At 56.3% G+C, this 12,954-nt stretch overlaps 1 protein-coding gene across 1 annotated transcript; it reads right to left on the bottom strand.

The window, feature by feature from the left end:
• Positions 1–7,007: 7,007 nt before the first annotated feature.
• On the bottom strand, positions 7,008–8,542 carry Cebpb (CCAAT enhancer binding protein beta). The gene has a single exon (XM_021194199.2). It carries the CDS (start codon positions 8,439–8,441, stop codon positions 7,551–7,553), a length of 891 nt encoding a protein of 296 aa, XP_021049858.1. The 5' UTR covers positions 8,442–8,542; the 3' UTR covers positions 7,008–7,550.
• Between the last annotated feature and the right edge of the window lie 4,412 nt (positions 8,543–12,954).

Here is a 12,954-nt window from a genome sequence, read left to right as displayed (position 1 = left end):
ACACACACACACACACACACACACACACACACACACACACTCACACACACACTTTGGACCACATGATTGTACAGTATCCACCTCAGCCACTCCTAAAGAACCCAGATGGAAACCAATGTGTCCCCAAGCTATTAAGTGAGTGGCCACTCGCAATAAAAAGGACTAGTAAGCCCCACAATGCCACTTAGAGAAATGTCAAGTTGGACTTGGGGGGTCACAGTATGGGATTCCTTTAACACAATTCACAGAAACTAGTGAGCAAGTTCTTGCCATCAGAACTCACGGTACAGTGGCAGGGGAGGTGGCTCATCTAGCATGTACGAGGTCAGGGGTTCAATCCCCAACATTTCATAAAACTGGTATAGTGCAGGCCTCTAATCCCAGCACTCAAGAAATAGAGGCAAGGAGATCAGCATTTTAGGGGTAACCTGGGCTACATGCCACACTGTTCCACAACAAAATGATATCAGAGTACTGATAACCTAGGTGTAGGGAGGGGCTCTTGGGCATTGGCTTGACCCTTTGAGGCCCCCGGTGGGGACAGCTAAGTGCCTTTGCAGGTGTGATGGTAGACTAAAGAAGAGGAATCCACAGCAGGAGATGGCCACATGAACAGACAGGATGAGGCTGTAAAAGAAGTCACACATGGCCTTGGAGTAGGCCTAAGGGGACTTGAGCCGGGTGCAATGCAGTTCTTGGAATGGCCTGGGAGATGGCACATGCCTGGGGTCAGGGATGAAGGCAAGAGATGCCACGTCTGTGTATCAGTCACCAGCCCTCCACCCCATGGAGCAGGAGAGGCCGAGGCCCAGCAGGCCCTGACCCGCCCCAGCGTTCCCTTCTGCACAGCCCCTGCCCTGGCTACCAAGCCTCTAAGGCTTCCTCCTCCTCCCAGGCTGCCTCTGTCCCTGCCAGGGCTGCAGGGCTGGGCCAGGGATCTGGTGACAGCTATAAAAATAATAACTTACCGTGCCAGCTCCCTGGCCTCCTGACTCGCCCCACAGCGATCTCGGTGGGCTGGTCCTTGTGCCTGACGAAGGTGCCTTCCAGCCCTGGCAGGCTGGCATCTCCAGGGAGCAGGTGCTGGTGGCTGGAGCTCAGGGCAAAGAGGTCATTCCAGGTGACATCTGGGCCCTGCACAGTTGACAACACGCTCTAAGCGCCTGAACCTCTCTGACACTCGTGGGCCCCCTTTCTGGACTCGGGTGGAAAAGCAGGGTCTGAAGCCAGCTGAAGCCAGCTGAGAAGTTTCTACCCAGCCCAAGGGCCCAGGTCACGCCTGACCTGAAGCATGCTGAGAACTCCAGAGCCATCTGGAGACACCAGACGCCTTCACACATGACTTCTATAATTCAAATGAATTAAATCAACCTTTTCACCTCATCTAACAGAGAGACCTTTTCTCTTCTCTGGGGAATGGTGTCAGCAGAACAACCCAGACGAGGAAGCACTAGGCCACCCCTGAGAAGCACAGGTGACAAAGAGGCCCAGTGAGCTCCGTGCCATTTGAGCAAATGTGTCAGAAATGAATTCAGCTGCCAGTAACAGGAAACCGAGTGACAAAGGTCTCAATGAACAGGGATTTCTTTTCTTCACATAAACAAGTGCAGAGCAGGGTCAGCAAGGACCGGGTGAGGCTCCTTCTCAGCCATCAGGACTGAGGCTCCACCTCCGCCGCTATGGGGGACTCAATGCCTTTTGTCTTTTGGGTTTGCTACTATGTGTGAAGCGTTGGCCCTGGGACCAAGATGGTCTCTACAGCTCTAGACATCTGAGTTCCAGGCAGGATGTAGGAAGGATGGGAACCTGCAGAGAAGTTCCCGGCAGCCCATGCTCACAGCTGGGGGGGGGGGGGTGTGTGTGTCATTCCTAGCTGCAAGAGAAGCTTGGAGAATGTAGCCTCTCCACAAGGCAGCTGTTCCCAGACCTGAGCAGTCCCATAGCTGAGGGAGAAGGGGAGGTGTGCACACTTCACTGGCAACATTAGCTACAATGAAGGGGGGGAGGATGAAAATCTGTGGAAGAACATTCTAGAAGCTAACCAATGCCATCTCCAGAGGTCTTTGCATGAACTAACCTGTCAAAGCTTTTCAAAACACTGAGGAATGTTCCTATCTCCCTGACACAGCCAGAGTAAAGAAGTGCTCGCTTGCCCAATTCATGTGTACTGGACACAGCAGATTCCACTGCACTGTACAAGGGCAGTGTCTAACACCCACCCTGAACTAGGATGGGATCATTTTAAATATGTCATGTGAACCAACTCAGTCCTCACTCCCTCCTTACTTTCCCCTATGAAGCCAGTTCACTATTACCCCACTTGATAAGCAATGAATCAGAGGCACAGAGAGGCAAAGTAACATACCTAGGGCCACACAGTAAGAGTTAACAGGTTTATTTCTGGCTATTAAAATCATGAGTGCTTTATTATTATTATTATTAGTAGTAGTAGTGATCCACATTCTCTGGAAATTAAATAAAAACAAAATGGGTCCTGGAAGTCCAGCCTCCAGTCTACCTTCCAGTCCTGAGACCATAGGAGGCCCAGCTTCCTTCTGTAGCATGGACTGTTGTCCCCTCACACACCCCACCCCAACCCTACCCCAACCCCCAGGCGGCTGCCCTCGGTCCCACAGTCATAGCTTCCCAGAGAACTCCTCTCTCTCTCTCTCTCTCTCTCTCTCTCTCTCTCTCTCTCTCTCTCTCTCTTGGCTCACAGCCTTTGTTCTTCCAGTCCCTCCTGGCCAGCCTGGCCCCTCTTCCTGCCTGGCACACGGCTCAACTCGAATGGCTCCAGGCCCTGGGTCACAGGCTCGAATCCCTCAGCTCTCCTGGGCCAGGCAGGCAGGCAGCCACTCTGCTCCCTCACCTACTGCACTTTGTCTAGCCTCCAGGGCTGAGGGGCCTGTTTTGTTCGTCACCAGACTTATCAGGGATTCTATGGGTGCCAGGCTTTGGCAGGGGCACCCACTCGGCCATCCTCACACAGCCTCTGTGGGCCTCACTCTGGCCTCAGAGGCCCTGCAGAAAGAATCTATGACCCTCCACACTCCTCTGTCAGTTCTAGCCTTGGCTGCCACCTCTCCAGCCTGCCTCAGGACCTTTGCACCTGCTGACTCCCTGAGGCCCAACCTCAGATACATTCTACCACTTCTCAGTCTTATTTTCTCAAGCCTCTTATCACTGTCTAAATGACCATACCAACTTGCTATGGATTCCTTTTAAGGAATGAGGAGTTTGAGTCAGGGTCTTATGTAGCCCAGGCTAGCCTCAAACTCCCTATGTAGTAGAGGATAACCTTGAACTCCTGACCTTTCTGCCTCTACCTCCCCAGTATTAGGATACAGGTAAATGCCATCTTACCAGGTATCAGGCAACATTGTTTCTCCTGTTGTTACATTGTTACTAGCAGGTAAATCCCCTTCACCTGGGGTCTGTAGCAAGCATTTGCTTGTGGTAGGTTGGCCCAGTGGACTCTGTCCACTGTAAGGAACTGCAAGCCCAGAAAGGTCAAATGTCTTGTTTGATGTCTCCAGTCATCAGGAGACAAAGCTCAGAGCCATGGGTCCTGGGGTACATCTTACCCTCAGAGGTTGTGTGTGCCTGTTGTCAACCCTGGAGCAAGGTCAGGCCAGCAGGGAGGGGTCTGAACCCACCAACCTGCCCTGGGTTCGAACCCAACTCCATCAACACTGGTCATAAGTTTGTAGCGTTTTTTTTCAACACGTACACACTGCCTATCTTTTTATCCACAGTAAATATGTCCTCCACCTGCCAGATCCCTGCTTGGTTTAAATCTCCTTCAAATCCTGTGCCTTTAAATTACCCCATAATCTTGTATTTAAAAAAAAAAAAAAAAGCCACACTGATCTTTGAGCAAAGACTGTCCTGTATGTGTGTGTGTGAAGAGTTGTGTTGTAGGTCCCCACACATCACAAAATGGGGCTCCTGGCCACTGCCTCAAAGGACACAGGAGGAGCTTGGTCACCAGCTCTCTGCCTCCGCTGCTTTGCCCAGCCTGCCCCAAACCTGTGTTCAGCCAATAGCAACATCTGAACCCCTGCAGGAGTGATAGGATGTTCCGGGGTCCCTCCATCTCAGCAGGTCCATGGGTAGTCCAGAATAGGGGGAGGGAGGGAGGGGAGGCATATCAGCCCTAAGGGGAGGTCATGCTGAACTGGGAAGTCAAACAACCCTAAAAAAAAAAAAAAAAAAAAAAAAACCCTGGCTCAGCCGCCCTGAGAACAGTGACTTAGCCTCTGTGCCCGAGGTAGGAACTAGGGCTGGTCTCATGGGGGCTTGAGAAGCGTGCAGCTCAGTGACTACTGAACACAATATCCTGGGCTCCCCACTTAGCCTAGGCTGGCCCCAGAGAGACACCTCCTCTCAGAAGCCCTCAGGGGCCTTCTCCCCCCTCCCCACCCTTCCCTGCCCCACTTTTCTTCCTAGTATTTGTCCCCACCTATCATTATGTCATTCCAGTGGCTGAATATTTAAGTGTCCTTCTCTCCCTGTTAATTGTCACCTCAGTCTTTGTCACCACCCAACTCCAACACCAGCAATGGAGCTGGCATACAGCTGGTGCTCAATAAATGTTTGTCAGCACTTGGGAGGCAGAGGCAGGCAGATTTCTGAGTTCGAGGCCAGCCTGGTCTACAAAGTGAGTTCCAGGACAGCCAGGGCTACACAGAGAAACCCTGTCTCGAAAAAAACAAAACAAACAAAACAATGTTTGTCACATAAATGAAAAGGAACCAGACAAATAAATGTCTTTGTGAGATAAAGAGCAAACAAGTCAGGGCTGGATGTGTGGGGTGGGGGTGGGATGGGGACATTCCTCAGGTTGTAGGAGACAGTCGCCCCCTGTAACTCTGGCTCCCATGCCAACCTTTACCCTTCCCAGTGGTGAAAACTTAGAGGAGTCACGTCCCCTCATGGAGTCTCTGCCAGGCAGAGAACCCTGTAGCAGAAGCTCCGGTCAAGGCTGAGCTGATCACCACAGCGAGCGCGGCCTCCAGCTTCCCTTTCTGACACCCACTTTTCCTCCTGGGTAAAGTCACCAGGTTGTGGGTGGCTGCGTTAGACAGTAAGACGAAGAGAGTACATTTTGTGAAGGCACCGTCCTGAGCAGGCGTGGGGAGGGCTCCGCTTGCCCCTCCTCCTAGCAAGTCTCAACAGTGACAACCACCCAGTGGGATTGTGGGTAATCTGGCTGACCTGCCCTGGCAGCCCACCTGTGACAAGGTCCTGGAGAGAATGTCCTCAGCCCACAGTTACACTTCAGGCTGCTATCCTCTCCCCATCTTGCTGCTCTGTCTCCAAGCTTGTGGTCCAGCTGGTCCCTGGCAGCCCAGTGATCTGATCCATGGGGTGTGTCACCGCATCAGTGGCCTCTGCTACAGTGGGCCACACTCGTGACAGTCAAAGCCTTTGACCTTTGACCTACTCCTGCTCTTCCTGATCCTGCAGTTATCAGATGGGCCTGAGTTCATATCCCTACCAGTCTGTACTGCCACTCGACTTGGGGGAGGGCTACCTGATCTTGGAGCCAGGAAATGAACCGTCCATGAAGGGTGGAAGATTTGGGATAGGGACAAGGACTATAAACCCACCCCAAACTTGCTGGAGATGGGCCTCCAGTGAGAGTGGCACTTCTGTCACTTCCACGTTACTTATGCTGAGAAATGGATGCCAGTCTGGCTTGCAGAGGTGCATTAACGCTTCCCATCCTTAGAAAAATCGAGCCTCCCCCATCTCCCAGAACCAGCCTAGGCTTGGCTTCTAAGTCTTGGAGCAGTGGTCACTTGGTGTAGACAGAAGCCACCAAGACACTGGACCATGGGGTTTCACCGACCTCAGCTCCAGGGCCCACCAGGTCAAGCATCTGTCCATCTGTCTAGGCCTAGAAGGAAGCTGAATAGAAACCAAGTGGCTGAGGGTACAGGCTTCGAGCCACCTTAGCATCGAACAGGCGGAGATAGCCTCAGTCCTCACCCGGTGACAGTGGGGGACAGGTCACCAGGCCCAACACTCCAGGTTCCCAAAGAGTAAGGGAAGAAAACGGATTCCCTATTCACCAACCAGAGTCACTGGTCACCCCTAAAAATCCCAGGCTCCCTTAGGCTTTTGGCAAACTGCTCTGTTACCCAGAATCCCTCACAGCGGGGTGCTCATCGGGACCTGAGAGCCACAAGCTATCCAAATCCATAAAGCAAAAGGCACAGGAGTGCCTACCTTCCACGAGGCACGAAGGAGATGCAGGCAGGCCCAGGGCTTGCAGAACACTGGCCTCCACACTCACACAGCCAAATGCCAGGAGCCTCCCATCAAAAATAATAACAAGAACAAACGCTTATGTAACAGTTCTGGCGTGCCAGGCACGGCGGGACACAGCACATCCACTACTCCTGGGACACCCTCAACTCTCACTAATGTGGCCCGGCTGCAGCAGAGCTGCCCCGGCAAATCTGAGTGTTGGCCCTGCGTTCGAGTCCTGGCTCGGCCACCCTGAGGGAGGCTCCTAGTCCCCTCTGGACAGGAACACCAGTGAGAAAGAGAAAGCAGGGTAGAGTTCCCTTCACCCTCCTCTTGGCCCAATCTCTCTCCCAGCTACACAGGAACATAGACACCAAACAGAAGTGCGGGCTCCCCTACACCACCAAACACACAGTACTCACCGACCCTGACCCGGCTGCCTGGACTAGTCTTTCCTACAGAATGTTTAGTCCTCAACACAAGTCTGACACTCAAACGAAGCCCAGAGGGCAGCCTGTCCCAAGCAGGGTTTCTAGCAAGTCCCCCAGCACCCGTGGGTGCTGAGTCACCCTGAATTCCTGACCCGGCACTCTGCCCCCTCTCCTGGGGGGGAGGGGCTGGCACCCCATCTGCCACGGGAAGAGAAAAACCCAGATGCGACACCCCCACCCACCGCCACACACAACCCAAAAATAACCCGCAGCCCCCTACACACCAGAAACACAAAAACAAAATCTCGCATAAATCCAAAGTCGGGAGGGAAGAAAAAAAAAATTTTTTTTTCAAAAGCCAACTACTGCCCCCAAAAGGCTTTTAAACATTCTCCAAAAAAGTTTATTAAAATGTCTTCACTTTAATGCTCGAAACGGAAAAGGTTCTCAAAATATACATACGCCTCTTTTCTCATAGAAATAGAACTTTTTTATATAATACAAAAAAAATAATAAGACCAAAAAAAAAACAAAAAACAAAAACCAAAAACATCAACAGCAACAACCCCGCAGGAACATCTTTAAGTGATTACTCAGGGCCCGGCTGACAGTTACACGTGTGTTGCGTCAGTCCCGTGTCCACACGCGCTCAGCCACGTTTGATCCGGATTGCATCAAGTCCCGAAACCCGGTGCGCGGTGCAGGTGCGTGCGCGAGGTGCCCGCGGTGTCCCCTCGGTGCAGGTGCAGGTGCGCGCGGGGCACGCACGGTGGCCCGGGCGCGCGCGGGGGGGGCCGGAGCGCGCGGGGCAGGGCGCACGGTGCCCAGGGTGGCCGCGGCGCCCCCCACGCCACCCGCGCCGCGCTAGCAGTGTCCCGCCGAGGCCAGCAGCGGCTCGGGCAGCTGCTTGAACAAGTTCCGCAGGGTGCTGAGCTCTCGCGACAGCTGCTCCACCTTCTTCTGCAGCCGCTCGTTCTCCGCCGTCAGCTCCAGCACCTTGTGCTGCGTCTCCAGGTTGCGCATCTTGGCCTTGTCGCGGCTCTTGCGCACCGCGATGTTGTTGCGCTCGCGCCGCATCTTGTACTCGTCGCTCAGCTTGTCCACCGTCTTCTTGGCCTTGGCCTTGGCGGGCGCGGCCGGCGGCCCCGCGAAGCAGGCGGCGGGCGCGGCCTTGGCGTCGGCGGGGCTCGGCGTGCCGGGCGGGCTGGACGACGACGACGTGGACAGGCTGCCGCTGCTACCGCTCGGCGTCGCCTGGTAGCCCAGGTAGGCGCGCAGGGCGAACGGGAAGCCGGCCGCCATGGCGGGCGCGTCGTCCGCGCGCTTGCAGTCCGCGGGTTCGAAGCCCGGTTCCGCCTTGAGCGCGGCGGGAGGCGGCGGCGGGAAGCAGGCGGGCGGCGCGGCCTTGGTGCCCGCGCGGCCGAGGCTCACGTAACCGTAGTCGGCCGGCTTCTTGCTCGGCTTGGCGCCGTAGTCGTCGGCGAAGAGGTCGGAGAGGAAGTCGTGGTGCGCGGGCGCGGGAGCGGCGAAGTCCGCGGCGGGCGCGAGCGGCTCCAGGTAGGGGCTGAAGTCGATGGCGCGCTCGTGCTCGCCGATGGCCGGCTCGGCGGCGGGGGCGCGCGGCGCGGCGCGGGCCGCCTTGGCCCCGTAGGCCAGGCAGTCGGGCTCGTAGTAGAAGTTGGCCACTTCCATGGGTCTAAAGGCGGCGGGCGGCGGCGGGAGGCATGCTGCGTCCCAGGCCAGCAGGCGGTGCATGAACGCGGGGCCCGCGGGCTCCGCTGCGTCCCGGTCCCGTGCGCGGCTCGGACTCGGCGCGGCGGCGGCCGAGCGGGAGGTTTATAAGGCGGCGCCTGGCAACGGGCTGCGTCACGCCGGGGCCCCTCCCGCTGCCCGGTCGGTGCGCGTCATTGCCCGGCCGCGGGAGCGCGAGAGGGCGCGCCGGGGAGTGGGGCGCGCCGGGGGTCCTCGCGCGGGAGGCTGAGCGGTGGCCCGGGCGTCCCGCCAGCCCCGCGATGGCCACGGACGCGGGTGACGCCAGCCCGCCCCCTTCCCGCCCCTCGGGAACACGGAGGAGCGCGGCCGCCGCCCGCCCCCTGCTGGAGGACGCGGTGGCTCGTCCCGGCTCCGGTCCGCTGTCCCGGACCCCCAACTCTTGGGAAACAGATCGTTCCTCCAGCTGCACGACCCCAACCCCGGGATCCTGCCCGCTGTCCCCGGACCCCAACTCCCTGGAAGCAGCCTTCCACCGGGTGCATGTCCTCCCGCCCAGGTGCTGCCCACGCCTCTGGGGCCCCCAACTCCCGGGAAGCAGAACTCTCCACCGGGTGCACGCCCACCCCGGGGATGCTCGCTGTCCTGGATCCCAGCCCTCCACCCTATGTATGGCCCGCCCACCGCACCTGCCTACGCCACTCCCTGCGCCTCTCCGTGAAGGTGGCAAGGGTGGGGGTTCTGCCACACTGTGTCTGTGGGTGAGTCACTTTGCTTCTGAGTTTCCTCCGTGGACAGTGTTGGTATTGTTAGTAGTGGTGTCTGGGTATCAGAGACAAATGGACCCCCGAGAAGTCCGATGCCTTCCTAAGACCTGCACAGCCCTGCCCAGAGGCTGCAGGCTTCTCAGGTGATTGCGGTGGGAGCACGGTAGAGCCCACACCAGCCATAAGGACCCAGCGGTCACCCTACAAGCTGGGGAAACCTTCCGTGCACTTGAATGGGCTGGGACTACCAGCCTCTCTCCGGTGAGACCCTTTTGAGGACGACCCAGGGCAACTCTTGGGGCCCACCCTTCTGCCACTCCCAGGCGGGCCACTCAAGCAGGAGCTGCCAACCTGCCTGGGGCTGACCCCCGACCCATTGACCCCAGCCCTGGCCCCAGCAAGCTGGCGGGGTGTTGCTCAACCTTCGGTGTTATCTGCTGAGCTGGGGTGACCTCCGCCCCCAAGAGCTGGAGAAATGACATCTCCCTGTGCCCTTGGGGGTGGGGGGCAGGGAGGGAAAGGGTAAGACTCTAGCCCTGCCTGCCTGCGGCTTTCTGGCCTTCCCAGCAGCCTCTGGGCCAGGAAGGGATCAGGGCCCAGAGAGGCGTGGTGACATCCCCAGGGCCACCCAGCCAGGCCTGGCTGTAAAGTGGGACATTGGGGCTTCGCTAATGGGCCCTCCCTTCCCCAACACTGGTGACTATTCTCCCCGCCTGTAGGCCGCCATTCACCACAGAATTGCTTCCTTCCCTCAGTTTCCCCTCAGACTGGGCTCCAGAAAGGCAGCGAGTGAGCACGCTACCTGTTCCCTCAACCCTGCTCCAGGAGCCCCATCCTGGGTCCCCGGCCCCCAACACTCCTGACCTGAAAGCCCATCACACCTGGCCAGTCTTCATTCTGTCCCTTCTGCTCCCCCCATGTCAGCCCCTCCAGGGAGGGGTCTGTCTATCTATCTATTTTTCTATCTGTCATCTATCTATCTATCTACTGTGCACTACAACTTGCATGTGAAGGTCAGAACTTGGGGTTCTCTCACTGTCACAGGTCTCTCCTGTCAGATGGGTCCTGGGTATTGAACTTGAGGTCTTCAGACTCGGGAGTACCTTAAACCACCGAGCCATCTCGATGGCCCCGACTTCTCTCTTTACTCCTTGTTTTGGCTGGGTGTACCCTTGGGGCAAACTGGCTCTGTGCCTTAGCTTCCTGCCAACATTTCAGGGTTCTGGGGAGACACAGCAAGACCTAGGGAGGGTTATACAGTACCTCAAGCATCTACTGTGTGATCTCAGCCGGCCCTCCGCTGTCTCTGAGCCATATTTTATACTTGTTTGATCCCCCTGGTAATTTGTGGGAGGTGAGCCATACTGTTTGTGTTCACAGGTTGGGAGACCTGGGCTCAGCAGATTTAAGCACCGACTCAGGGTCGTCACAGTGAAGAAATGGTGGTGGAGAAAGTCTCCCAAGCCTTGGGGTTGTAATCAGCTCTAACAGTAAACTTGAGTCTAGAGAAAGGTGACTTGGGTCACACGGGGACTCAAGGGGTGACTCAGGCCCTGGAGACCAGACTCGACCTCATCACAGAGCTTGGCACTCTGGCCTCCAGATTGGGCTAGCTGGCCCCATGGCAGCCTCCCTGCCGGGCTCACCCACCCACAGCTGACCCAACTGTCCCACGGGGAGGCCAGAGGAGTGTATCCTTGCTCTCCCCAGGCTCCTTGCTCAATAGGCCATGCCTGTCACCTCGCCATGGCTGCCAGCCCTCCCTCAGGGCTCTGAGGCCCCACTAGGCCAGAGCAGTTGGCACAGCCCTATTCAGACCCAACACCTTCCCCGCTCCCTGTCCCAGCCTCATGTTTGGAGGAGCCTGGGCTGCAACGGTTTCTGGTATGGCCAGAACAACCCAGAATGGGTTAGCTCAGCACTACTGAGGTGTGCTTGGAATACCTCTTCTCTTTCCTTTCCTCTTCTCTCCTCTTCTCTCCTCTTCTCTTCTCTTCTCTTCTCTTCTCTTTTCTTTTCTTTTCTTTTCTTCTGACAGTGCTGTAGTCGGGAGACCCCGGCCTTGCCCACACTGGCCACAGCTCTGCCAGCGAGCAACACCCCAGCCCTCTTTTTCATTCTTTCGAGTCAGGGTGTTGATAAGTTGCCCAAGCTGGCCTTGAACTTGGGATCCTCCTACTCCAACCTCCAGAGCAGCTGGGATCACAGGCCTGTGCTACCAGGCCCCAGCTGTCCCTCTAAGTGAATTCATTCCCAATGTGTAAAAACCAGAGACTTCACACCGCGCTTCCAAATTCCAGTTCTTCCTCAAAACTTGGGTCCCTGAACTGGCCTCTCTGGTGTGGTAGCCGTGATGGTTGCTAAGGCATTTCCAGTATGGTTTGTATACACTCTGCCGTGGGAGGACTTAGCCCATCTGAAGCAGGAGGAGGAGACTGAAGCTGAGCCCCCTCCTCCCCACCTCCACCCCCAGCCTGCAATCAGCAGCTATGACTCAGTACAGATGGGACACCAGGTGGCGAGAAGTGCCGGGGACCCTCCTTACAAGGGTGCTCCTGCCATTTCTGTGGCCCTTCGGGATATAGCATGGGGATGTGGGATGTCCTGTCTCTGGGCCCTGTTGGCCTTCTCCTGACAGGTGGGGGTGACTCACCTCCCTGCAGCCCCACACAGGGCTTAAGGTGGCAAAGCCGTAGAAATGCTACTCAGCAGGCCTATGAGGACACCCTTCAGTGGCTCACAACTTCTCCCAGAGCCCTTGTGCCACACCTGAGCTTTGCTGGGGGTAGAGCACTTGGTTTCGTTCCCAACTAAGGGAAATAAGCAGAGAGGGAAAACACCAGGCTTCCTCTCTCAGGCCTCAGTTTCCCCAGTGTGATCAACAGCCTTCAGTCCGGGATTGGCCTCCTCCATATACCAGCTATCTGTGAAACTTGCCTGTGTGCATGCTGCCATCTTGTGGCCGGGACTGGGACTGCAGGAGTGACTTGAGTTTTGAATAGACACCAACTGTGGAGAGCCTGGCGGTGTGGGTGTCACAGTCACGTCACAGGATGTGAGCATGCCACAAGAAGTACAGCTGTCCATGGGATGGGAAGAGGCTCTCAGCCTTCCTATAGTCGCTCATCAAACTTTTTTTTTACTGGTTCAGATGCTGGAGACACAGGGTATAGGGAAGACACCGGATCAGTGCCGGGGGTTCTGAATGTTGAGCGTTGCAGTTGGGAATCAGACAAAGGCTGCACCTCTGCAGTGTTCTGTTAGAGGCCGTATCACCAACAGCCTTGCCGACCATCGAGGACATAACCTAACCAGCTGTAACAAGGTACAGGAGACAGGATAGAACCTCTAAGGGGACCCCTCTGGCTCCCTGTGGGGTGTGGTCTGGGTCACAGACCAGTAAGGGAGAGACACATCCAGGAGTCGGGGAGTCAGGGAGTACCTGGTCATGCTCAAGACTCTACAGGAGAGAAGACCATCATGATTCCCTGATACAGCTAGCACTGTGGCCTGCTGTGTGTGGCTCTGGGGTCCAAATCTGTGGCCAGAAAAGGTTTGGTGAATGACTACACAAAGGTTGAACTCCTTGTCTGTCTGTTGCTGGGATATTCTTGTTCCTCTTAATGATTTTTCGTAGCTGAGGCAGAGGGATTACTTTGGGTGCTCAAGGCCAGCCTTAGCTACATAGTGAGACCCTGGCCAAAAGACAAAATGTGTATGTGTGTGTGTGTGTGTGTGTGTGTGTGTGTGTGTGTGAGAGAGAGAGAGAGAGAGAGAGAGAGAGAGAGAGA

Source organism: Mus pahari, chromosome 3 (assembly GCF_900095145.1).
Source record: "Mus pahari chromosome 3, PAHARI_EIJ_v1.1, whole genome shotgun sequence".
In the NCBI taxonomy this organism is placed as follows: domain Eukaryota; kingdom Metazoa; phylum Chordata; class Mammalia; order Rodentia; family Muridae; genus Mus; species Mus pahari.
Note: the sequence above shows the minus strand (reverse complement) of the source record. Positions and strands in the feature narration are given on the sequence as shown.

Coding starts and splice junctions, on each gene's coding strand:
- Cebpb (XM_021194199.2), bottom strand. CDS start 8,441: ATGCACCGCCTGCTGGCCTGGGACGCAGCATGCCTCCCGCCGCCGCCC.